This window comes from Staurois parvus, unplaced genomic scaffold, assembly GCF_062004578.1.
Source record: "Staurois parvus isolate SC_StPar_1 unplaced genomic scaffold, SC_StPar_1.0 ptg000229l, whole genome shotgun sequence".
Lineage (NCBI taxonomy): Eukaryota > Metazoa > Chordata > Amphibia > Anura > Ranidae > Staurois > Staurois parvus.
The window spans coordinates 6900697-6928664 of NW_028318025.1; the positions used below are offsets into that span (position 1 = coordinate 6900697).

At 43.1% G+C, this 27968-nt stretch overlaps 1 protein-coding gene across 2 annotated transcripts; it reads right to left on the reverse strand.

Annotated features, from left to right (window-relative positions):
• Positions 1–6974: 6974 nt before the first annotated feature.
• ARRDC3 (arrestin domain containing 3) lies at positions 6975–22539 on the reverse strand. 2 transcript variants are annotated; one of them, XM_089679653.1, is made up of 8 exons: positions 22060–22539; positions 15416–15497; positions 14935–15082; positions 14132–14234; positions 13389–13645; positions 12578–12737; positions 12128–12279; positions 6975–9418 (listed from the first exon to the last, which is right to left on the reverse strand). In XM_089679653.1, exons 1-8 carry the CDS (start codon positions 22337–22339, stop codon positions 9362–9364), a joined length of 1239 nt encoding a protein of 412 aa, XP_089535779.1. In that variant the 5' UTR covers positions 22340–22539; the 3' UTR covers positions 6975–9361. The 2 variants fall into 2 exon arrangements, with proteins under 2 accessions (XP_089535779.1, XP_089535780.1); XM_089679654.1 differs by lacking the exon at positions 14935–15082 and having other exon boundaries at positions 22060–22077.
• Positions 22540–27968: the final 5429 nt, after the last annotated feature.

Genomic DNA, 27968 nt, shown 5'->3' on the forward strand with positions numbered 1-27968 from the left:
TGAAATGGTCACACCCAAGGGAGAACATGAGATGTAATTGAAGATCATAAGGTAGATTGGAAATTATTTGACCTACATTAAGGACACCATGTCAATAAAAAAGCATGGGGGCATTGCTATTTTTTGTTATTATTATTATGGTTAATAGTCACTTGAAACCTCTTTGATTAGAGAAATACAATTTACTTGCAGTACATACTGTAATGTTTTATTGTATTGTTTCTTTACTAAAGCTACTTAATATTTCATAAAATTTTATATATATATATATATATATATATATATATATATATATATATACACACTCACCGGCCACTTTATTAGGCACACCTTGTTAGTACAGGATTGGACCCACTTTTCCCTTTAGAACTGCTTTAATTCTTCGTGGCATAGATTCAACAAGGTGTTGGAAACATTACACAGAGATTTTATTCCGTTGACATAATAGCATCATGCATTTGCTACAGATTTGTCAGCTGCACATCCATGATGAAAATCTCCGGTTCCACCACATCCCAAATGTGGTCTATTAGATTGAGATCTGGTTACTGTGGAGGTCATTGGAGTACAGTGAACTCATTGTCATGTTCAAGAAACCAATTTGAGATGATTTGAGCTTTGTGACATGGTGCATTATCCTGCTGGAAGTAGCCATCAGAAGATGGGTACACCGTAGTCCTAAAAGGATGGACATGGTCAGCAACAATACTCAGGTAGGCTGTGGCATTTAAGCAATGCTCAATTGGTACTAAGGGGCCCAAAATGTGCCAAGAAAATATCCCCCACACCAATACACCACCACCAGCCTGAACCATTGATACAAGGCAGGATGGATCCATGCTTTCATGTTTAACCACTTGCCGACTGCAGATTGCCAAATGACGGCTTCACTGAGGCCTGGCAAGTTCTGGGAGTGTGCCCTCCCGTGCACCCGGCAATCTCCATGATTGCTGTGTCCTAGTGGTAAAAGACCAATCACAGTGCCGCCAGTCAGTGCCGCCAGTCAGTGCCACCCATCAGTGCAGCTTATCAGTGCCCATCAGTGCCCATTATTGTTGCATATCAGTGCCAGCTCATCAGTTCCACCTATCAGTGCTGCCTATCAGTGCCCATCATTGTTGCATATCAGTGCCACCTCAAAAGTGCTGCCTATCAGTGCCCGTCAGTGCTGCCTATCAGTGCAGCCTCATCAACGCACATCAGTGAAGGAGAAACATTACCTGTCTGCAAAATTTCATAATACAAACAAAAAGACAAGTACTTACCACCAAAAGAAAGCTCTATTTGTGTGAAAAAAACTGATACAAATTTCATATGGGTGTAGTGTTGCATGACCGCGCAATTGTCACTCAAAGTGCGACAGTGCTGAAAGCTGAGAATTGGCCTGGGCAGGAAGGGGGTATAAGTGCCTGTTTGGCAAGTGGTAAAATTCTGGCCCTACCATCTGAATTTTTCAGCTGAAATCGAGACTCATCAGACCAGGCAGCGCTTTTCCAATCTTCTATTGTCCAATCTTGGTGTGCCTGTGCGATGTGTAGCCTGTGTTTTCTGTTCTTAGATGACAGGAGTGGCACCCGGAGTGGTCTTCTGCTGCTGTAGCCCATCTGCTCCAAGGTTCGAAGTTTTTTGTGTTCAGGAATGCTATTCTGCATAGTTTGGTTGGTTATTTGAGTTACTATTTCCTTTCTATCATCTTGAACCAGTCTGCCCATTCTCTGCTGACCTCTGACATCAACAAGGCATTTTTATCCACACAACTGCATCTCACTGGATATTTTCTCCTTTTCGGACCATTCTCTGTAAAATCTAGAGCTGGTTGTGCATGAAAATCCCAGTAGATCAGCAGTTTTTTTTTATTACTCAGACCAGCTTGTCTGGCACCAACAACCATGCCCTGTTCAAAGTCACTTAAATCCCATCACTTCCTCATTCGGATGTTCAGTTTAAACTTCAGCAAGTCGTCTTCACCACGTCCAGATGCCTAAATGCTGCCTTGTGATTGGCTGATTAGCAATTTGTGCTACCAAGTAATTGAACAGTTGTGTGTATGTATGTGTGTATATATATATATATATATATATATATATACACTATAGATATAAAAAAATCTACACAACCCTGTTAAAATGTCAGGTTTCTGTGATGCAAAAAAATTAGACAAAGATAAATCATTTCAGAAATTTTTCCACCTTTAATGTAATCTATAAATTGTGCAACTCAGTTGAACAACAAACTTAAATCTTTTAGGTGGAGGGAAGTAAAAATAAAAGACTAAAATAATATGGTTGCATAAGTGTGCACACCCTTAAACTCTTTGTTGAAGCACCTTTTGATTTTATTACAGCATTCAGCCTTTTGGGTAGGAGTCTATCAGCATGGCACATCTTGACTTGGCAATATTTGCCCACTCGTTCTTGCAAAAACACTCCAAATCTGTCAGATTGTGAGGGCATCTCCTGTGCACAGCCCTCTTCAGATCACCCCACAGACTTTTCATTGGATTCAGGTCAGGGCTCTGGCTGGGCCATTCTAAAACTTTCATCTTCTTCTGGTGAAGCCATTTCTTTGTTGATTTGAATGTATACTTTGGGTCGTTGTCATGCTGAAAAATGAATTTCCTCTTTACATTCAGCTTTCTAGCAGAAGCCTGAAGCTTTTGTGCCAATATTGACTGGTGTTTGGAACTGTTCATAATTCCCTCTACCTTGACTAAGGCCACAGTTCCAGCTGAAGAAAAACAGTCCTTAAGCATGATACTGCCACCACCATGCTTTACTGTTGGTATGGTGTTCTTTTGGTGATGTGCAGTTGTGTTTTTGCGCTAAACATATGTTTTGGAATTCTGGCCAAAAAGTTCAACCTTGGTTTCATCAGACCAGAACACATTTCCCCAGTGCTTTTGGGAGACTTCAGATGTGTTTTTGCAAAATTTAGCAGGGGTGATTGTTTCCCGTGACACAATACGGCATACACTGCAGAGGAATGGCATGCATGGGTGTTGTCCACAAAAGAAGGCTCTCCTAAAGCCCATGCACAAAAAAAGCCTGCCTAGAATTTGCCAGGGCCCAAGTTGAAAAAGAGACGACTACTGGGACTGTACTCTGGAGTGATGAGACCAAGATACTGTAAAAGGCTTTTTTAGCTTCAAAACTGTACAGCGTCACAAAGGCGAGGAGTACAAAGAAAAATGCATGGTGCCTACAGTGAAACATGGTGGTGGCAGTATTCTTCTGTGGGGATGTATGAGTGCTGCTGGTGGCAAGGAGCTGCATTTCATTAATGGTATCATGAATTCAGAGATGTACTGCTCTATATTGAAAGAGAAGACTTTGTGCCCTTGGTTGTCTGACTTTTCCAACATGGTAATGATACAAAACACAGGCCACTGTTGCATTTCTGAACAGGGTGAAAGTGATTCACTGGCCAAGTATGTCTCCTGATCTGAACCCAATCAAACACCTATGGGGAATTCTGAAGAGACAAGTTGAGCATCACTCTCCATCCAGCATCCAGCATCCAGGCTCTAAAAGAGATCGTTCTTGAAGAATGGAAAAAGATAATGTTGCAATATGTCACCAACTTGTTCATTCCATGCCTAGGACACTTTGTGCTGTCCTTACAAATCATGGAAGTCATAGAAAATACTAGAAGTCGTAGTTTTTGTTGTGGAGTGTATTCATTTTTGCATCAACTAATTTGAGTAAAACTGAAGATTTCGTAATCCAAGTTATATTAACCTTACTTTCATGCACTGAGCTAAACAAATGTTCTATAAAACTCAGTTTTGTCAAAATTTTTGAAATTATTATGGAATGTATTATACACACACAAAAAAGCATTATTGATTCTTTGGGGGAGATTTACTACAACTGGAGCACATGCACAATCTGGTGCAGCTTTGCATACTAACCAATCAGCTTCCAGGTGTTATTTACTTTCAAAGCTTAACTGAACAAGCTGAAATAAGAAGCAGATTGGTTACTACTTACAGCTGCACCAGTTTTAGCAAGTCTCCCTGACTATCTTTTTGGTTTTAAGTAGAACAAGATCAAAATTGTGCTATTGTCCATTTGGTGCCATTTGGCTAGTGGTAGTACTAGGTACAGTGTTCAACAGCAGCTATTAGAAAATCTTTGGTTAAAAGTTGTAGTCATGCAATAAAACTGATAAAGCATGAACTCAAAACTTTCACGAATCTATCTCATTTCCAACACAACCATTAGGGCTCCTTCCACCATCATACCATGCCACCTATGGGATGGGTAAAGCGAGCGCTCATAAATCAGCTGCTGGAACACTCCAAGGAATCACTAGACCTCATAACATGAATAAATAATATAGTGCAGCGCTGTAATACTGATATACAAATAGATAATTAAGTAAATAAAAGTTCATAGAGTTCTTTATACAGTGAAAAATGGTTGCAAGCAAGAGTGCTGTGAAGACCTCCTCAGCATTAGATAAGTGACTGGAACCATATAGATAAAATGCGCACTCACCGACCGTGCATTAAAAATGCGCATGTATGCAATTATTTATCCAGGTAATCGGCCAGGCATATGGATCAGCCAAACGTGTAGGTCATCCCTCTCAGGTAAAACATCAGCCTTGGGTGCAGTGATATGCTTCTAGGTCCAGAGAGCCTTCTTGCCCAGTGTGTTAAGGTAGGATAAGCTCCCTCTCCTGGTTGCAAGGTGCCCTAGGAATTGGCTGCTGTGAATCTGGAACCCTCCAAGAAGAGGGTCAAGAACAGAGAGGGAATATACATAATATACAGTACATGCACTAACCCGGCAAGTTAAAAAAGAGAGACCACCGCACCTCCTCGTACAGGAAGTCACACGTGCTGCTGGCTCCAGAGAGAGATAGGAGGAGCCAGCAGCACGTGTGACTTCCTGTACCGCCGGGACCACGAGGAGGTCCGGCGGTCTCTCTTTTTTAACTTGCCGGGTTAGTGCATGTATATTTTTTATATATCTTTATCTCTTACCTGTCCGCTTGAATGCTGACAGTGTTTGTATATGCACATAACCCTGGTTAGTATGTTACTTTTGACCAAATAAATCAAGTTTGAACCTACTACACTATCGGCATTCCCTCTATGTTTTTGACCCTCTTCTTGGAGGGTTCCAGATTCACAGCAGCCAATTCTTAGGGCACCTTGCAACCAGGAGAGGGAGCTTATCCTACCTTAACACACTGGGCAAGAAGGCTCTCTGGACCTAGAAGCATATCACTGCACCCAAGGCTGATGTTTTACCTGAGAGGGATGACCTACACGTTTGGCTGATCCATATGCCTGGCCGATTACCTGGATAAATAATTGCATACATGCGCATTTTTAATGCATGGTCGGTGAGTGCGCATTTTATCTATATGGTTCCAGTCACTTATCTAATGCTGAGGAGGTCTTCACAGCACTCTTGCTTGCAACCATTTTTCACTGTATAAAGAACTCTATGAACCTTTATTTACTTATTTATCTATTTGTATATCAGTATTACAGCGCTGCACTATATTATTTATTATACCATGCCACCTGTTTAAAGCAGTTCTGTTTCAAAAAGGTTGCATAATCATCCAGTTAAAGGAATTTTCCTAGCCCTCCTCTTGTCGGCATATGATGGGTCATCTCTGCTCCCTGACTACACACTTAATAATGGCATGCAATGCCAAGCTGGGGTTTCTAAAGTGAGCAAAATTCTCTTGTATTAAAAGAGGTATAGACTCCAGAGAGAGATAGATTATTTTTCCCCTGTACAAATTAGTAAAACCTCATCTGGAATATGCAGTTCAATTTTGGGCACCAATTCACAAAAAGAACATTGTGGAACTTGAGAAAGTACAGAGAAGGGCAACAAAACTGATAAGAGGCATGGAGGAGCTCAGCTATGAGGAAAGATTAGAGGAACTGAATTTATTCTCTCTTGAGAAGAGGAGATCAAGGGGGATATGATCAACATGTATAAATACATCAGTGGTTTATACAGTGAACTGTGTAGAACTATTCACCCTGAGATCATCACAGAGGACACGGGGGCACTCTTTATGTCTGCAGGAAAATAAATGTAATCTCCAAAGAGGGAAAGATTTCTTCACAGTAAGAGCTGTGAAAATGTGGAATAGACTCCCTCAAGAGTTGGTTCTGGCCAGCTCAGCGGATTGCTTTAAAAAAGGCCTCGATTCTCTCTTGGATACACCGAATATAACTGGATACTAACATTTATAGGTATAGTTGATCCAGGGAATATCCGATTGTCTCTCGGGGATCAGGAAGGAATTTTTTTCCCTTCAGGAGCAAATGGGATCATGCTTTGCTGGGTTTTTTTTTTTTTACTTCCACTGGATCAACTGTGGCTGTAGGACTAAAACTTTGTTAATGGTTGAACTGGATGGACTTTTGTCTTTTTTCAGTCAGACTATGTAACTATGTACACAGGACCGCCTTCTAAGTGTTTCATGTAAGAGAGAATAACACCCCTCTATTGTTCCTTTTCATTGGTCCTCACTCCAAGACACCATGGCAGAACACCCTCCCCTACCATAAGCCCACCCAGGCTCAGCCTTTCCTGCTGGTGAAAGACCCTGAAAGAGCTACTATTGTGGTTCTACTGCAAAATGCTCCCTGATATGGTCTGGATCCAATAGTTTGATGGATGTCCTAGCACCATTTCTTTTCCATATGCTTACTTCCTGCTGAGTCATGGCTACTCAATTTTAAAAAAGGTTGCCTAGCCATCCATTAAAATTTATTTTTTAATTTCTACAGTTTAATTGCCAGTTACGAAAAGATCACAATCACTCTTTGCATTTATCATCTTCAACCTTCTATTCATGAAGGCTGGCAGTGGTGAACTAACAAAAAGGAGGTCTGTACCACTGACAAATACCTTAATGAATTATTTTTAGAATCCACTTGATAGTTTAGATCAGCATTAGTAATACCATAAGAAACTAAATAAACCCAGACAATGTTATTAAAAAATGAACATGTTTTTATTTCTTTTAAACAAGGAAGAACATTAGGAAAATTTAACATTTTCCACATAAAGTCTGCTTTGAACTGGAGCCTACAATAACATTTTTCAGCACCAAAACAAAAACAAGTAAAAACAAAAAATAAACATACAAATAGCCATAGATTAGTATCTATAAGCATACATGAAATATTGCACTTTGTTTTTTTTCTTTTCTAGAAATCTGGATTTCAATCATTTTGTTCCTAGTTAGGAAACCATCTTGAATACTGGACTACACATGAAAACTGACCAGTACATTATAAAAAAAAAAAAAAAAAAAAAAAAGTAATAAAAAGAGAAAAATAATGCCTCTAAACAACAGAGTAAATAAATATTTCCACAAACTTTGCAGAAGTTTGAAGCTTTTTTTGATTTACCACATTTCATGCGATACAGTGCCAGTGGCCTCAACAATGCTAAATCTCACATACATTTGCAGTGGCTATTAATATTGGTCTACCCTATACAGACATAACCTTTGCCTACTGATCTGCAGGCAAGTAGGGATTGTTCCCACTTTTCTAAATCATGGAAAAAAAAAAAAAAAAAAAAAATGGAACAATAGTTTTGATTAAATGAATACAGGAAAAAAATGCATAATGCTTTAATGCAAACTGATCTGCACTTGACCAGTGGAGGTTAAAGAAAAAAAAAAAAAAAAAAAAAGGAAGAAGGAAGGTGGGGGCGTGTGTGTGTGTTTGGGGGTGGGGGAATGGGAAATTGTCAAAACTACTGTCACTTCCTCTTAAAAATCAGTATTATGTCAGATAGAGAAAACCAAACGTCGGATGAATCACTTAAAACGTGACTAATTAAAGTTGTCTTCACTTTGGAAGTTTTTATTTATTTTAATCAAAAAGGAACTACCTACTAAATTAGTTTTAAAAAGGACACTTGCAAAAAGCATGGATCAATAAACCGATGTTACTTTAACACAATACATGGTTAAGTTCCTCAGCTGCTAGCCTAAGGGCGATGGTACAATCTAGGCTGTATGTTAACATTGCCAGATTTGATCTTTCAAGTACAACTTGTGCGAATGAGCTGATGTTAGTCTGCTATTAGACCTTAAAGTGATGCAAAGTAAAAACAAATGTCATACGTCAGCACTCATTGTACATGTGCCTAAATTTTAAATTCTCTCAGTGAAGGCTTTGAGTGCTCATGTTTCGGCTCTTCGATGTGTCCTACAGCACAAAGTCCATTAACACTGCTCACAAAATTGCATAAAAAGGAATTACAAGCCTGGGTGCCCATTCCCGCTAATAAAACACCAATGTACTTTTGACCATTCGGGTGCTTGTGCAGAACACTACTGTTTTCTTGTGCATCAATCGCATTTAAACCAGTTGGGGGCTGCTAGAATGAGAGCACATGAAGGACTAGACAGCAAAAAGACATTTTGCTTTTTCTGTGCATGTTATCAGCGAACGCCACTCCATAAACTCCCTACAAGGTACAGTGCAACATAAAAGACACAAATAGCATTCCAAATTTTGGCAAGTGATGATATCTCCTGAGATTAAGTGATTTGTAGGAAGTCTGTAACAAAATCCTGCTTGGGGTGACAGTATAAAAGGCAACAATGTCTTTGAAAGAAACTAAGGTGTACAATCTTGATGACAGTCTCGTGTACTTGCACCTTTTCTCCTTCTTTCTCTAACCCACTGGAATTGTTGCTATTCTAGAACAGTAGGCCGCAAAACATAACAGCAATAAGGATTGGCGTGAAGGCATTAGATGTGTGTAAAGAAATCCATTGCTGTATGCAAGCTGACGGTGATGCACATGCAGCCATACAGGACAGTACTAAGCATGTCAATATGCAGGTAGAGCCCAGGCTACAACCAAAAAAAAAAAAAACAAAACAAAACAAAAAGATTAAAAAAAAAAAAAATAGTGCATTTGTCATTGTATAGTCTCTCAAAGCTTTCATGTGCTTCATGGTGTGAACAACACAACCAAGCAGAGGAGAAAAAGGAAAGCTGTAGTGATTCCAAGCTGCTCTACATACACACTGAAGGTGTGCAAATTTTCAGCGTGAGAGAGGAATCCTGAACCTCTTTCACTGCGTGCTGAGCATCTTGTTGCTTGACCGCGTGCTTTAGGAGCGCAGCGTCTTCATTGTGCTGACAGCAAGGCAGTCCAACTTCTGTTAAGTATGGAGCACAAACGTGTTACAAAGCTGTAAGCGCCAAAATCATGACCACAGGTTGATTCAGTCTGCAACTTCCATGGCGAGACTCAGACTGTGTTTCTGGGAAAGTGCATCTCCATAATGGTTGCCAATTCTCACTGTTGGCAGTTCAGTTAGTCCCATCAGCTGACTATATCAAATCCCTTCAGCGAGATGGACAGGAAGGATGATCTTCAATGGGCTGATCTGGGTTTGGGTCAACCTATAGAAAACAAGAATCCATTTGGATCAACATACTATGGAATTTCATGTATCAATTAGTAAAAAAAAAAAAAATTAGCAAATAGTGAAGAAGCAATAAAACATTCATACAGGCTGCTTTACAGAGCTTTGCATTTCATTAGCAAAAAAGCACAATGCAAAGGAAAATTAATAGCGAGCTAACAAGGAAATGTGTTGCTACTCATAGCAACCAATCAGAATCTTTGTATATTTTACAAGCATGGTTGTAAAATGACTGGGCATCAAGATATGTTTCCTACAGCCCACTCTTCAAAAATAAGGCCCATGTTCTGTTCTTATGAAGTAACCTACTTACTAAACTTTGACTTGCATATTATTTTCTAAGGTGAAGATGCAAATGTTATATAAAAAAACAGTTGTATTGGTTTGTCGCACTTTATGTATACATAAGTATTGTAATACCTTTTGAGATTGATGTCTGGGGGAAGGAGTAAAATGGTTGAGTCAAGCCGTGTTTATGACTTATTATATTAAGAAAAAAAACTTTGCTCCAATGAAAAGAAAAAAAAAAAAGTTAGTAATGTCCCTTGCTGATCTCAACATCTTGATTGGCTGGCAAGGGGAATAACTTAACTCCCCCACATGCACATGCGAGTTAATTCATTTGGTAATGGGGCATCCTGAGTGATCATGCCTGCTCACAAATTTTAATTTGATCACTTTAATTCCGCTTTAAGTCGGTAAGATTCACCTGAATCTGTAAGGTCTACCCGACATAATAAAATAAATCTGCAATCATTTACATTTTTTTCCCATCTATATATCTGAATGCTAATATATATGTGTACGTATCTTTTCTACAAGTCCATGTTTTATTGTCTTTCAATGGATTGTTTCTGGAGGAATGGATTGTTTTAAGGGAGGAATGTACTTTAGAAATGTATGTGTTTTTTTTTCTTGCCAAGGCTCTGTGGTGAGAATTAAGCAAACACTGACTGCTCAATTCTCCCCTCTGCTCTGAACACAGAGCCGTGACTTGTCAGTCTCTGGCTCTCTGCTCTACCCTACCACTACTCACTAGAGCTGGCTCAAGCTCTCTGTGAGAGGCTGAGCCAGGTGCTGGTCCAATCATCTGCGTGGATCTTTTCAGAGTCTGGATCGGCTGAGCGGTCTTTAGCCTGCTGTCAGATGAAAATGGGTCACAAGAGTGCGGAACGAACTGCCCTCCTGTGACCTACAGGAGAAGTAGAGCCAAAAAAAAGCTTTGTCTATATTGATCTTTTATTTCCTTACTAAAAATGGATAATTTCCAACTAAGAGTTCACAGCTAATGCAATGCTCCAAGTACATCCACTATATAAATCAAAAGTACGGACACCCTCCAAATGTTTAGTTTCAATATATTTTTACTAGTAAAAGTAGAGTAAGCAAATGCAAGAGCTGAATACAAGACTAAATGGCATATATTCAGCATAATAAATGGGATACAATGTGAACATGAGCCATCACAGATCAAATCTTTAAATGTAGGCATTTCCAGTGAAGGGTATTGCTCCTGCTACAGCATACAAAGTTTTTTTTAGACAAATGCTTGCTTCCATCTTTATGGCAACAATTTGGGGAAAGTCCTTTTCTGTTCCCACATGACTGCACCCTTGTACCCATAGTCATGTCTATAAAGACATGGATTGAGGAACCTGGAGTAGAGAAAATCAAGCATCCTGCACATAGCTCCGACCTCAACACTACTGAACACATTTAGGATTAACTAAAACTCTTTGCGATTGCAAGCCAGGTCTTCTCATCCAGCATTAGTACTTGACCTCACAAAAGCTCTTTTAGCTGAATGGGCACAAATTGCCACAGAAAACACTCTTGCAGGGGAAACTAAGTTTATTGTTCATTTAGACTAAGATACGTGAAAAGTTTACTGTCCTCCAACGTTTGGCCATATAGTGTATGTACATTTCAACTTCCATTACGCTTACTATTTAGATTTATTTTTGCCCTCAGTTACTCAGCACTCTTCGCTGTGCATTTTATGACTTTGTGGCAGATGATGGAAAAAATGTTTGCAATGCTTAAGTCTTTTTTTCTCTTATAATGACAACACTGGATATTGTACAACTTTATCCCTGTGAGCTGAACTAAAGTGCTTATGAATTGTGTGCCTTCACATACATCATTGAATAGATTTGAACATCAGAAAACATCCACCATCCTTTCAAACATTTTTATTTTATGAATGGGTAAATTTGGGTTAGTTATAAAATACCCTCATACAGATGATGCTGTTCAGTTGTATTATTTGGTATTGAATTACCATGATCTCTCTGTAACACATGAAGGGGAGCTGGCTCTTTTGAACTGAGCATTGTGCTGGCATTCCTCTATGCTTACAAACACAAAGCTACTTGTATTGTGCAATTTGGATTGTGACATTCTCATTACGGTCACAGAGCTAGTGGGATGTCTGTCATGTGATATGAAAATCAACAAAACTACTGTCAATTGATAGCCCCCTTGAACAAGGGCTTTATTAACAATCATTTTATGGAATTAAAATAAATGTATTTTTAATCTGCTCTTAATGCAAGGAAGACCAGCTTAATTTTAGTGGGCTGGTGGGACTTGACAAAAGCATGATTCACAACCTCAGAACAAAAGAACTGGTGGCATATACAATAAGAATGAACACATTTATTGCTTCCAAGAAGAATAGGCTTACCTCTGAGTAGAGAGGAGGAGGCAAGTAACGAAATTCTTGGATATATGCAAAAAGTGGTCCTTGAAGTGCCAACTCGAAATTGTCACAAATATTTGATGATATAAGATTTTGTCTCTGCTCTTCTGTGACAATTTCAGCATAGCTGGGAGGTGCTGAAACAAAAGAACAAAGAATATGTTAAGAAAAGCAAAAAAAAAAAAAAATATATATAAATGTAAACAGAATTCATAATGAAGAGCAACCAAGGAAGCTAGCTATATGTGTTTGTTAATTTTAAATCTCATCGCTGAACTAAGCACGTGCAAAGAACATTTGTATTTACATTATGGTCCCTATGCAATAATATTGCATGACTATGTACATACTTGTGGACAATGACTAGCACGTGGGAGAATGTGCTGGATTGCAACATCTGTCAGAAGAGTAAAAGGTACAGAATTGGGAAATTACCTTCAGGTCGTTCAGGTAGGACAAAGCCAAGCCAAGTGTTCATGCTGTACTGACTGCTAACACTTGATGTCCGGCTGCCAAATGGATGCAAGGGGATTGTTCCAATGACTAGCGGTAAATTAAGGAATAAGTCCATTGCGCCTGGAATATCCACATATACCTAAAAAAAAAATTAAAATAAAAAGATAAAATCAACTTGCTTAATAAACAAGAAAACATGTTATTATTTATACTTTTAGCTTTCTTTCTATGCATATATTTTATAGCTTCTCTTGTACCTTGTAAACTAAAACATTCATACTTGTTCATAGGCCCCTAAGCTACACATGGTTAATGTTCTCTTTGATTTTTCAGTCCATGTCTTTGAAATATCCCAGTATAGAAACACCATGGGAATCATTTCCACCACATACACAGGCCAATGATCAGCAAGTTAGACTAGATCTGCAAGTTAATGCCCAAGTTTTTGGACTGTTGTAAAGCAGTTATTCTGAATTTCTATTGTATATCTTTATATCAGAAAGCAGATGGGCACACAGATCCATGAAAAAGAACCTACATAGTCCAACAGTGTTAATACAGCAATCATTTTTATTGTGTTTTGTTTTCCCTAGCAATAATATTTGGCCAAAACGTGGCTAGATTAGTAAATGTAATGTCACAATTAAATGTCCAATATAAATGCACCATTTTTATTTTAAAAGACGATTTCCTGCAATAATGATTGGATTCTGACAAGGTGGGCCACTACAGTCACAATAAATAGTATCAGGCATTTGGAAGCCATAAGCAACATTTCATCAAGACATACCATGAGGGAATATTCCACGCGGATTATGCTGCAGTCGAGGATGGAAGGGGACACTGGAGGGATCTTTAGCTGCTTGCCATTCCAGGTCTCTGTTTTCCCAGAAGACAGGGACTCTCCTCGTAAATTGGCGACAAGTTGTTTCACCTCCTTCATTTTCCCTTTGGCATAGAAAGTCTGTGTCTGATATATGGCTGCCTTAGGTACAACCATTCGGGAAGAACAATTCTCAATCTCTGCAAAGATTTGAATGGATTCACCTTCAGGAAGAAGATAGAAATGGGCTGTAAGGAAAATGCAGTACAAGCCTGGGAGAAAAATCAAATCTAAAACCAATGCATAATTTAATATTTTCTGTGTGTCTTTTCTTTAAGCCAAGAGGCTCCAAACTTTCCAAACAAGGGGCCAGTTCATTATTCTTCAGATGGGCTGGACTGAAGCCAGAGTAGAAAATGTCCTGGTGTCAGTAACAATGCCCCATTACTGGTGTCAGTGGCAGGAATAATGCTCGAGTGTTGGTGTCAGTGGCAGGAATAGTAATCGAGTGTTGATGTCAGTGGGCAGGAATTCTGCCTCATGTTTAATGTCTGTGCGAGGAATCGTGCCCAAAGGGCCAGAAAAAGGCAAGCAAAGGGCTGCATCCAGCCTCCAGGCCACAGTTTGGAGACCACCGCTTTTAGCTAATCAGAGAGACTATGCCCAGCAAAAATAAAATTAATTTTTATGTAAAAGGTAAATATATTTACCTGGTGTATAGCCCTTCCTTTCAATTTTGGCACTTAAGGATATTGGACCTGAGGTACAAAACCAACAACACAGCGTTTTCTCTTTTGTGCCTGCTTGTGGTGACTGAAAAAGAAAGAAAGAAAAAAGCCCATTATTATAAATCCTAAATGCATAAAGCAGAGGCTAAAAAAAAAAATAAATAAATAAAAGATGACTTAAGCTGACCTATCTAGTGCTTGTGGCCTATAAAGCCTGAGTAGCCATATTGTTAGCTGAACCGATGTAGAATGCAGTCTGCCATGGTTTTTTTTTTTTTTTTTTTTAAGAAACTGCAATCTCTGTGACACAGGCCAGCTAAATTGTCCATGAAGCCTGACTAAGATTTATGAGGAACTTGTGAGTTTATAAAGCTGCATTTCATCAGTCTTGGAAAAAATTTAGAAAACAGCTACCGCCACAGCCTACAGATAATGAATATTCATAACATGCTCAAAATTCTCTGAGCTGGAGGTTTCCAATGTATATTTTATTCATCCAGTTCACACAAATGGTCAAGTAATTAATAACTGGCCAGCCAAAACGTACAGCAGATGCCATGTTTGCTATGGTCATGAAAGCAGTATGCAGATTAGTTAAAATTGCAAATATTTGTTATAACGGCTGCTGGAATTAGTGCAAATTGTACAGTCAGAAAACAAATTTCTAGCTGAAGTAAATGTCTGACAATTAAAAAAAAAAAAAAAAAAAAAAATCTAAACGTTCATTGATCTCTATTACTGTTAAAAAAATATCTCCTTTTATGAATAAAAACAATATGTCTTACCAATAATAAAGGAGTGTTGATATCTATATGTTCAAACACGGTGAATTCCTTCTTTAATTTTACTGGTAGCAGCCAGGCTCTGTGCAATTCTGCTTTCACCCAATACCGTACACTACCGTGTCTCCCTTCAAATGAGGTAGCAAGTGGTCTGTACAAAAGAGGAAGGCAAAATTAGTGACGGTGCTTCAGTCAGGGAACATTAAATCCAGCTTGGTGCTGGTTCATGCAAAGCATGTTTAGTAGACAAAGCCACATAGGCAGGTGTTTTATGTAGAAGGCTCTGAATTGTGTACATTAGAATGTACATTGAACTGACAAAAGCAGGGCTTCTAAAAAGATATAGGACAAAAAGGCAGGAGTAGACCTTTGTCCTTAAACTAAAATGTGGTGGCATTATCTCTCTTAGTATGTGTAGGACATGTCAATATACTATGGCTAGGGAGTGGTGTAGTCTAACAAAAGACTGTTAGGAGATACTTACGTCTGTGGAAGCTCGAAACTAAATGCATATTCATGGCGTCCTGAAGTAATAGTGGTCAGTCCTTCTTCTGAGTTATCATCGTCTGAAAGAATAGAAAAAATGCCTTCAATGTTCCCATTTACCTCAGATGTGTCTGTTCAGTTCAGTTTTACAACATATCCTGCAAATTTACCAGAGGCAACAAGCTATGAGATTATAGTAACATCACAAAGGGGGGATGACTCAAAGCATTCGCAACACATTATGATTGTATCAAGATAGTCCTGGGCCAGATTCATGATAGCCATTTTCTTGTGGTTTCCAACATGTGCGACCAATAAGGCTGCTTCATATGTGTGAGACTTTTACATTCTGGTGCTATGGCTGTGACAGATTCATTAAGAATTATTGCCATGTTGGATGTAAGAAAAGTGGATGTACACATGACCTCTTCCATGTTGGGCGTACATTGTGTCACATGTGTAAGTATTGTGTCTCAGATGAAATCTTGAGGTAAATCTGAAATGGATTCATATACACCTTATGTGGACAAAGAAATACAGCCATGTCGAAGATACAAGATGGTGGTACACATGACCTCTTCCATGTTGGGGGTACATTGTGTCACATGTGGAAGTATGGTGTCTCAGATGAAATCATGAGGTAAACCTGAAGTGGATTCATATACACCTTATGTGGACAAAGCCACTATAACATAACACCATATTGATGATACAAGATGGAGGTACACAGGACCTCTTCTATTTTGTTGATACATTGTGTTACATGTGGAAGTATTACCTCAAGATTTCATCTGAGACACAAATCTTCAGTGGATTCATATATACCTTATGGGGACAGAGCCACTAAGAAATACCACCATGTCGGTGATACAAGATGGAGGTACACAGGACCACTTCCATGCTGGGGGTACATTATATTACATGTGTAAGGTCTACCTTCATTTTGTAAAGTGATGCGCAAACTGTTGGCGCTATATAAATCCTGTATAATAATGTGGAAGTATTACCTCAAGATTTCATCTGAGACACAAATCTGCAAAGGATTAATATACACCTTATGGGGCCAAAGTCATTAAGAAATACCGCCATGTCATGATACAAAATGGAGGTACATAGGGCCTCTTCCATGTTGGAGTAAATTGTGTTGCATGTGCAGGTACCGAGACACAAGAAAACATTTGTCTGCAGTAAACCTTCAACAGATTCATACACACCTTACTGTGACAAAGTCAAGAAATACCACCATGTTGGAGAAACAAAATGGAGGTATACAGGGCCTCTTCCATGTTGGAGTGAACTATGTCACAGACAAATTTTGTTTGAGGTAAATCTGCAACAGATTCATATGCACCTTACCAACATGAATCTGTTGCAAACTTACACCATTTATTGCACAGACAGTGGACACATCTCAAATGAATGTCTTCGATGTGCTTTATTAATTCCTTTGATGTGCTTTATGAATGCCAGGGATTCTGCACAGAACGGTTTGCGGACATGTTTCTCAGGAATATGAAGCAACATACATGACATGTCTGCATGAAGTACTATGAAAACTATTCCATTATTTCCCAATCATAAAACCTCCCGATCCAGATTTCATTGCTTAACTAACGAGCTAAACTGGTAGAAAGAACAATGCAATTAACCAGCCAACAATAAACCCCAGTCCATGGCTTTGAGGTCACACCCCACCCATGGAATGGAGATATTACGGATCTATTTGCAGTAAACAACATGACCTTCCCATTTTATCTTGGTCAATTCAGGGCACAGCTTTCATCTCATTTTGGGTGTGTGAAGAACAGGGGCAAGCCTGGCAAATCAAGAAAAAAAACCGAGGAAAAATATCTAAAAATAATAAAATGTACAAATCCTCTATTATTTTCAATTTAGATAACTATATATCGAGTGGAAACAAACAATGGCTGTTATTTGGATCACCATAGATCAGGCTCATGATCTGACTACAAAGACCACGTAGTGAAGGAATGTAGAACGACACAGAAGATTTTTCACATTTTATTTGTCTCTATAAAACTACACGTTCTTTATTTTAAAACCCAGATACTTTTTTTTTCTCCTTCTCCGCTGCAAAGTTTTTTTTTCTTCATGCCAGCTCAGCAATCTCCTGGAAAAGAGCACTAGCGGCTGTACAGTGTGGTAAACAAGTGCTGAGCTGTCAATCACAGACAGACTCTAGCAGGAGAGGACCGGCCTGAACCGGTGCAAGCAGATCCTCAGCCAGTCCCTCATATGCATAGACATGACGTAGCTGGATGGAGAGATGGCGGAGCACAGCCTAGCCTGCTGCCGCCTACTCCTTTCTAGGCTTTCCGCCCCCTTCTTCCGGGTGTAGTGGGGACCACGCTGGGTGCACAGCCGTAGGCAATGTGCTGTTAGCCCCATGGCTGCAAATTCCTCGAAATTCGCCACGCTTTTGTCTGCTGCCCCGGGAAATCCGAGGGACATCAGACATTTTAACAGACGGGGGTGATTTACTAAGGCGAAGGCAAGGGAAACGTCACGTTGCAAAGACATGGCCAAAGAAAAAAGGATTTTTGCTTGCTCATGATTGGATGAACAGTCAGCACAAGTTCACCAAACTGAAAATTTACATTGCAAGGAATACCTAATCACATAAAGAATAAAGATTTTTGCTCGCAGGTGATTGGATGATTAAAGTCAGAGCAGCGTCACCTTTCACGGACAAACGAAAGTCATTTTTATTCCATTTCATTTTAGCAAATCAGCCCAGACGAGCCCTGGCTGGGGGGCTATTTATAGACTTTCTAGAATGTTGCCCCTTGAAACGGTCAGGCTGTGTCTATGCTGGCAGACTAGGAATCGGGTGACGGACTGTAGTCAGAGGAGCTTGCACCTTACCACTTACATAGAAGGTCTATTACAGATATTTATTCCTTTACAGAATATACATTGCTACATTATCGACAGGCTTCATGTTGTTGGATTCTCTAGTTCGCCATGTGTTCACTGCTCATTGCTGATCTGCAGATGCTCATAATAAAAGGGGTGCAAGATGTCTAACTTTGGGGGGCACACCATTCCCTTACAAGATGCCTAACTTTGGGGGGCACCCCATTCCAGGATATCTAACTTTTGGGGGCACCTCATTTACTTAGACATTTAACTTTGGAGGGCACCCCATTCCCTTAAAATATAACTTAGGGGGACACCCGATTCCATATCTAACTTTTGTGGGGCACCTCATTCTCTTACATATCCAAGTTGGGGGGGCACTTCATTTCCTTAGAAGATATCTAACTTCGGGGGAGACCCCACTCCATTTCTAACTTTTTGGGGCCACCCCATTCCCTTACAATATAGGTCTTAGGAGGACACCACATTCCATATCGAACTTTTGGGGGGCACCTCATTCTCTTACAACATATGTAAGTTTGGGGGGGAGGCACTTAATTTCCTTAGAAGTTATCTAACTTGGAGGGACACCTCACTCCATTTCTAACTTTTGGGGTGCACCCCATTCCCTTACAATTAGAGAGGGACACCCCATTCCATATCTGAAATTTGGGGGCACCCCATTCTCTTACATTTCTTAGGGGGGACACTCCACTCCATGTCTGACATTTGGGGGCACCCCATTCTCTTACATGTCTTAGGGGGACACTCCACTCCATGTCTGACATTTGGGGGCACCTCATTCTCTTACAACATATCAGTTTGGGGGGGGCACTTAATTTCCTTAGAAGATATCTAATTTAGGGGGGACACCCAACTCCATTTATAATTTTTTGGGGGCACCCCATTGCATATCTAACTTTTGATGGGCACCTCATTCCCTCACGATATATCTAACTTAGGGGACACCACTTTCCATATCTGACTTTTGGGGGGCACCTAATTCCCTCAATATATCTTAGGGGGACACCCCTTTCCATATCTAACTTTTGGGGGACACCTCATTCTCTAACATACCCAAGTTTGGGGGGACCTCATTCCCTATATAGCAAAATTAGGGGGGCACCCCATTCCATATTTAACTTTGTGGGGGCACTCCATTCCCCTACATGATATCTAACTTTGGGGGGGGGGCACAAGCTGGGCTCCCCGGTAAGAGAAGCACTAGTCCCCTGTGTACATGGTATACGGCAGGCACAGGGAAATGTCCCGCCAGGACTTGCTGGAACTTGTAGTTCCTCGCCTACTGAAAAGCCGTGTTTGCTGCAGTTTTCTCATTAGCGATCACAGGATCCGCACACACAGTTCCATGGCCGTTTGAATGTTTAATATTCGGCACTAAGAATGAAGCGCCGTGTACACGGTCACCACATGCAGGGGGCTCCTGATCACCGGCTGGACTAGCTCTGCTCATGGGGACCTGTTGCTGTACTAAAGGTGACTTTATCGTCAAATATGATATAACTGAGGAAGATTCGGTGTGCCCCCTCCCCCCAGGACAGGAAGTGCCATGTTGGTGACTGCACATCCCCCAGCCCCGCTGTCCCATAAATAGGTCTCTTCTTCCCATTACAGTACGCGCTGCTTCTAGAACACACTCTGCCCAGCAGCAGTACGGGTTAATCAGCCTACACGGACCACGCCCACCTCCTTCCACCTGTTCCCCGGGTGCCCTAAGCAACAGGAGCAAGCCAATCAGAAAACGCTGCCATCACCTTGGCAACAGCCTAACAAAAGCTCAGACACCAATGAGCAGAGTGCTGGGCGCAGCTTGGCTCTCCCCATCCCAACACATCACCAAGCTTGTGTGAGAGTCGCCTACTGAGCTGCACGTAACAGGAGAGGATCAGAATTAACCCCGTCACTGCTACAGCCGACAACTTGTCTATGGATTCAGTGTCAGCCTGCCTAGAGCCAATGATCACCGATCTGTAATCCAATACATGATGCTCATACACAGACGTGGTTTTAGATCGGCGCACACACAATCTGCCCCATACATCAGACTGCAGTGCAGGGCAGACTCCCTGATTGGTTATTAATCAGTACATGCCCAGGCAATGATCAGGTCTAGCTGGCAGTGTATAGACGGTATATGTGGCCGCACTTCTCCGATCCTATGTATGAGTGTGTGTGCCATTCTCTTCTGGAAGATATGAAGTCATCGGCACCACCTGACAGCAGAGCAGCCAATGGGCGGCGTGCAGAGGAGGCTCCCCCTCCCACTCACAGCTCTCTCTCCACTGACACCACTAGCCCAAAACAGGATTGAACCGCTTCTAACAAAGGCAGCCTGAAACTTCAGAAAAACAAGATGATTCCTGCACCCCCACCCCCTCCTTCCTTCCCATCTAATGACTGGGGGCTATGGGATACCAGCCTGCACACACCACCATCTACCATTATACAACCCCCACCCCACCTACAAAACTTAGCATGGACATCAGATGTGATCCACAGTCACTGATCACCTGGACACAGATCTCTATGCATTGCTGTAACATGCAGCCTGCACCCGGGGGGGGGGGGGGGGGGGGTCAGCTACCATTATACAACCCCCACCTACAAAAGTTGTGCCCAAATGTGCTGCTTATATCCTGATCACTTGGACACAAAGATCTGTATGCCAACATCTATACATGGTAACTAAGTCATCCTGGGGGGCATGTACTGATATATACACTTCATCTACATAAGTTATGATGGAGATGATCAGATGTGCTTCTTAGATTGCATTGCTGCAATAACATCTATACAATGTAACCAAATGATCCTGCACAAATGGGGGGGGGCATCTACCATTATACAACCCCCACCTACAAAACCTGTGATGTAGATGATCAGATTTGATGTGCTCCATACAGTCTGATCATCACAGATCTGTCATATCATCTATTATAATAATACCCAATTGATTCTGCACAAGTTGGGGGGGGGGGCATCTACTATTATATAACCTCCATCTACACAAGTTATGATGGAGATGATGAGACCAGATGTGATTCTTATGTTCTGATCACCTGGACACATAGATCATGCTACAACATATAACCAATTCATCCAATTTATTAGGGGGGAGGGGGCATCTACCATTCTGCAGCACACACCGACTACAAAAGTTACAATAGATATGCTCAGATGTGCTCCTTGTAGTCTGATCTGGACACACAGATACATATCATGCTGCAACAGTAATATAGATACATTGTAACTAGTCCCCCCCCCCCAGCAGTGTAGGGGATCTTCTACCATTATGCTGCACACACCCACAAAAGTTATGCTGGAGATCAGCACTGCTCCTATGGGCACATAGCTAGAGGACATGCTGCAATCCGATGTACACACTGGAACCATATCACCCCAGCAGTATGAGGGATCACCTACCTACAGATAGAGATCAGCAGTGCTCCTGGACACAAAGATCTGCATGCCATGCTGCAATAACATGTCACCAATCCACCCTGCACCCATCAGTATCGGGGGGGGGGGGGGGGGGGGGGGTCATCTACCATTCTGCAGCACACACCTACCATAGAAAAGTTGTGCTGGAGGTGATCAGAGGAGCTGTGCTCCCTACCCTTGACATGCTATCCTGGAATAATGACATGTAGACATTGCACCCCATTCAGCAGCATAGCAGCCAGCGATCATTGGGGCTCATATTGCCCCCCCAGTAATCAGTATTGGGGTGCAGACACTGACCTCTCTCATGGCCGATGAGAATGTCCTTGTGGTTGAAGTATTCCACCTCCTCGGTGTAGTTCTGGGTGTAGGCAGTATTAGATCCGGCATTCCTGGACTCCGTCCACCGGACTTTGGCATGTCCCCGGGCATGGATCTTCAGAGACTTCACCCTGATCTCCCCGGTCACCTCCAGATTCACCTTTCCTGAGACGGTGTCCCCGCTGGAATAGACGGGGACATGGCTGCCGTTCAGACAGTCATAGCTTATGGTCAGACTCTTCACCTTCCCCAGCACCATGATTGGAACGATGTATAAAAATGTGTGAGGTGACGATGATCGGGCGCCGATCTCATACAGAGTATTGCACTGATCGGGGGGGAAGGTGGGGGAGCCTTGCAGCAAGGCAGGGTCAGTGCAGGCCGGTCATGGGGGATGAGGGGAGCTATGGTGGGAGCTGTGCTCTGCTCTCTGGTCTCTCTACAAAGACGGCTGTCTGCAGTGTGCCGGCTCACTTTATCAACAGCTTTGTGAAAAACAAGCCGACTGCGCATGCGCCCCTCCCTCTGACACCTCTCCCTCACTCCTCCTAGCCTGCTGTAGTGCCCCTTCTTCCAGAAAACTTTATAGGACGTGCCCTGCTTTCTGCTGCTGTTTATCTAGCAATTGCAGATTCCTGAGGCTGGCTGCACGGTCATACATGGCTTCATGTCTGTGGAGGAAGGGAGAGGCTTAGAATGCAGCAGAGAGGATGGGGAGAATGAAGCCTTTGTATGATGTGTGTTCACATATGTCCCTGGGAACGTCCTGGTGCTACGGTCTCAGATGACAGGGCCACTGAGCACCCCACCTGCAACCCCCTCGGCCCATGTGGCCCCTGAATTACCTCACCTGCAACCCCCCCCCCAATGTGGCTCTTGAGCATCCCACCTCCAATGCCCCTGGTCCATGTGGCCCTTGAGTTACCCCATCTGCAACCCCCCCTGGCCGATGTGGTCCCTGAGCATCCCACCTTCAATACCCCCAGCCCATGTGACCCCTGAGTTACCCCACCTGCAATTCTCCCGACCCATGTAGCCCCTGAGATACCCCACCTGCAATCCTCCCTGGCCCATGTGGCCCCTGAGCACCCCACCTGCAATCCTCCCTGGCCCATGTGGCCCCTGAGCACCCCACCTGCAATTTCCCTGGTCCATGCGGCCCCTGAGTTACCCCACCTGCAATCCCCCCTGGCCGATGTGGTCCATGAGTTACCCCACCGGCAATCCCCCATGTGACCCCTGAGCCCCCCACCTGTAACTGTCCTGGCCCTTGTGGCCACTGAGCCTTCCCCAATTGTAATCCACCCTGGCCCATGCAATCCCTGATCCCCCCACCTGCAATCATCCCAGCGCATGTTACCATTGAGCCCCCTTCCTGCAATTCTCCCTGGCCCATGCAGCCCCTGAGCCCCTCACCTGCAATCTCCCTTGACCCTTGTGGCCCATGAATATCCCACTTGAAATCTCCCCTTGCCCATGCAGCCCCTGCACCTCTCACCTGTAATCCCCCCTGCCCCACCTGTCATCCCCCCGGCCCATGTGGCCACTGAGCCCACCACCTGCAATCACCCCTGGCACATGCAGCCCCTGAGCCCCCTACAAGCAACTCCCCCTGACCCTTTTGGCTTATGAGTCCTCCACCTGCAATCTCCCCTGGCCAATGCAGCTCCTGAGCCCCCCCTCCCGCCCCACCTGCAATCCCCCTTGCCCCATTTGCAACTCCCTTGGCCCATATGACCACTGAGCCCCCCATCTGCAATCCTTCCTGACTCCTGATCCCCTTACCTGCAAACCCCCAAGCACATGCGCTACCCCCACCTGCAATCCCCCCTGCCAAATGTGGCCCATGCATCCCCCCCCACCTGCAATCCCCCCTGCCAAATGTGGCCCCTGAGCCCCCACACCACTGTGACAGTGACAGTGAATGCTGCGATATGAGGAACGAAGGAGGAGGAGATACTATACAACAACAGTGTGTGGTGCTGAGCCTATGCAATGGCAATTGATCAGTATGGAAAAAGTTGCATATATACAGTATAAAATGCATACTATATATATACACATATATATATAAAGATAACTGGATAAAATATTAAGAAAAATAATAATAAAACATTATGAGAATATAAAATAATAAATTAAAGAACAAGGGAAAAAAAAAATATATATATAGAGGGAAGGAATTGAAATTATATATATATATATATATATATAAAAAGAAAAGATTGAAATTATATATATAAAAAAATTTATAGGGAGGAAAAAACAAATATATATACTATATTATAATAAAAGATATATATCTATATATGTGTATATATTTAATATGCATTTTATATATATGTAACTTTTTCCATACTGATCAATTGCCATTGCATAGTCTCAGCATCACACACTGTTGTTGTATAGTACCTCCTCCTTCATTCCTCATATCGCAGCATTCACTGTCAATCCACATTGTTCTTCCACTAATACTGTTTGTTTTGTTAATTTATTATTATTCTCCATTCCTCCTTTTTTTCCCCGTTTTTGTTTACTGTACTTTGTATGTATTCCTGTTTTTCATGCTCCGAAAGGAGCATTACTGACCCGCCCCACACAGCCGCTTCCCGCACCCTTTGTCCCCTATTTAAATGGCCTGTGTCAGGCTCCGCCCAGCGGGATCTCTAGTGGTCCACGGCACGGGGTTTCCCAGGACGCGGAGTCTAAGTCCCAGTCTGCCTTTTCACCAGAGCCCCTGATGGTGGGGATGGACTTGGTGCAAGACTGGAACCAGGTCGCGTCCCTGGGCACCCCCGACGGTGGCAAAGGGGTCCCGCTGAGGGTATGTGCCCGGGATGAGTCTGCTGTGAAGGGGATGACAGACCCTGATCCGAGCGGGATGGATGGGATGACAGATCCCGATCCGAGCGGGATGGATGGACGACTGCTAGGAGTGAGCGAGGTCAGACTAGCCGGGTCGGTATCGTGCGGGCAGCGTGGTACAGAGGGAGCAAGCGGAGGATGGTCGGGGTCACAAGCCAGGTTCAGCAGGTAGCGGGCAGCGTGGTACAGAGAGTCAGTCAGAGGGATGGTCAGGAACGAGCCGGGGTCAGAGCAGGAGAGGGTCAGCGTAATCAGAACAGGCAGAGTTTGGCAACAAGGAAACGTACTAGCAGGAACAGGAACAAGACCTTGCGGCACTTTGGAAATGCACAGGGCAGATTTAAATAGGGCGCCCTGAGTTTCCATTGGTGCGGCCGCGATCGCTACTGCGCATGCGCGGCCGCCGCCGCGATCTCTGTATTCGCCGGCCAGGAAGAGTCGGCGATCTGCGCATGCGCGCGACGCTGAGCGGCCGGGATCCCTGACATTGCCCCCCTCCTACGGGCAGCCTCCGGATGCCCAACCGACCCCTTCCTAATGCCTGGTTCTGAAAAAATCTCTGCACAAGTCTTGGGGCGTGCACATTTTGGGCCGGCTCCCACGAATTTTCTTCCGCCCCATACCCTTTCCATTTCACCAGAAACTGAGTCTGGCCTCCCCTTTTCCTACAATCCAGGATAGCCTCAACTTCAAATTCCTCCTCCCCATCCACGTTTACTGCCTCCGGTGGTTTAGACCTTCGGTCCGGGAAGGGGTCTGGAGTTGCTGGTTTCAGTAGGGATACGTGGAAGACCGGATGAATCTTCATAGATTCAGGCAGAGCGAGCTCGTATGCTACCTCATTGATCCTGCGTTTGACCCGAAATGGACCCAGGAATTTGGGAGCCAATTTCTTCGATGGGCAGGACATCTTTAAATTTGTGGTGGACAACCAAACCTGGTCCTCCGGCCGCAAACTCAACTCCCCTCTTCTCTTTTTATCAAAAGCCCTCTTATTGCTCTCCTGGGCCTTTGCCATCGCCTCTTGGAGCAATTTGCTATTAGAGGATAAAAAGCTCAGCATGTCCTGCGTGGCCGGAACCGTGACTTCCGGAATCAAATCCGGCAAAAAAGTGGGGTGGAACCCATAATTTGCGAAAAAAGGAGCCTGGCCTGTAGCAGAATGACTCGCGTTATTATAGGCGAACTCCGCTAGCGGCAGGAGGGTCAACCAGTCGTCTTGGAGGAAGGTAGTGTAGCATCTGAGGTACTGTTCAAGTGTCTGATTCGTTCGTTCTGTCTGGCCGTTTGTTTGTGGGTGATATGCAGAGGACAATGACAGTTTAATCCCAAGAGTCTCACATAGAGCTTTCCAAAATCTAGACGTAAACTGAACCCCCCTATCTGACACAATATCCTTGGGGATTCCGTGGAGTCTTACCACCTCCCTGATAAAAACCTGTGCGGTCTCATGGGCTGTCGGTGTGTCCTTTAAGGGTACAAAATGAGCCATCTTGGACAACCGGTCTACAATCACAAAGATTGCTGTGTGTTCCTGGGAGGGGGGAAGCTCTACAATAAAGTCAACGGAGATCATGCTCCAAGGTCTGTCAGGTATTGGTAGTGGGCGTAATAGGCCCCAGGCCTTGTTTCTGGTAGTTTTATTCCTCTGGCACACGGTGCAAGTCTTAACATATTTCTCGCAATCCCTGGCCATAGTGGGCCACCAAAAGGTGCGTTGCAATAGTTCCAGGGTCTTGCGTATTCCAAAATGTCCCGCTAACGGGTGGTCGTGGCAGTATCCAAGTACCAAGGTACGGGTCTCCTCGGGAACTACAATCTGGCCTTCTTTCCAAAGAAGCCCCTCCCGATTCACTAAGGAAATACCGGGTGTGCCTGGCATGCCTATGGATGCGGTCTGCAGTCTGGAGCGGAGCTCAGATTGTAGGATCAAAAAGTTCCCTGAGGACAAGATTGTGTCGGGTCGGGGCGTCTCTTCAGGGTCCCCAAACATACGGGAAAGCGCGTCGGGCTTAGTATTCTTTGATCCTGGTCTATAGGTAATGTGAAAAGCAAATCGCGAAAAAAAAAGTGCCCACCTAGCCTGACGTGGTCTCAAGCGCTTTGCTGTCCTCAAATATTCCAGGTTTTTGTGATCTGTGAATATCAATATTGGGTGTACTGCCCCTTCTAATAAATACCTCCATTCCTCTAGTGCCACCTTGATTGCTAGAAGCTCCCGGTCCCCAATATCGTAATTCCTTTCTGCGGAAGTCAGTTTTCTAGAGAAAAAGGCCACTGGGTGCATGAGCTCTTTAACGCCCTTCCTCTGCGACAAAATCGCCCCCACTGCGTTTTCAGACGCATCCACCTCCAGGATATAGGGCATAGATGAGTCAGGATGGCTCAGGATAGGGGCCTCAGTGAATAACCTCTTTAAAGTGGTAAACGCTTCCTGCGCTTCTGGTGTCCACTGGAAACAGACCCCCTGTCTGGTTAACTGAGTAATCGGGGAAACTAAACCTGAAAAGTTCTTAATGAACTTTCTATAGAAGTTTGCGAAGCCTATGAACCGTTGGACCGCCTTCTTGTCAGTGGGTATAGGCCAATCTAAGATAGCTGACACCTTTTGGGGATCCATGGCTATACCTGTAGTGGAAATGGTCAGACCCAAAAAGGAAATGCTATGCTGCTCAAAGCAGCACTTGTCTGCCTTAGCATATAGACCGTGTTGGCGGAGTCGTTCCAAAACGTACCTCACATGCCCCCTATGGACCTCTAAGGATGGGGAAAAGATCAAGATGTCGTCTAGGTATACGACAACAAAGATGTCCAGATAGTCCCTAAATACATCATTAATGAAGTGTTGGAAAGTGGCGGGCGCGTTGCATAGGCCGAAGGGCATGACCAAGTATTCAAAATGCCCGAATCTAGTGCGGAATGCTGTTTTCCACTCATCCCCCTCTCTGATGCGGACTAGATTGTATGCTCCCCTCAGGTCCAGTTTAGTAAAGATAGAAGCTGACTTTAATCTCTGAAAGAGC

What these genes read in the sequence shown, in the direction of transcription:
- ARRDC3 (XM_089679653.1), bottom strand. Translation starts at nt 22,339, where the DNA reads ATGGTGCTGGGGAAGGTGAAGAGTCTGACCATAAGCTATGACTGTCTG. An exon ending in GCGTGGAATATTCCCTCATG is followed by an intron (nt 12,738 to 13,388) that starts GTATGTCTTGAT and finishes TTTTTTTTTTAG; the next exon opens with GTATATGTGGATATTCCAGG. An exon ending in CCTACCTGAACGACCTGAAG is followed by an intron (nt 12,280 to 12,577) that starts GTAATTTCCCAA and finishes CTTTTGTTTCAG; the next exon opens with CACCTCCCAGCTATGCTGAA.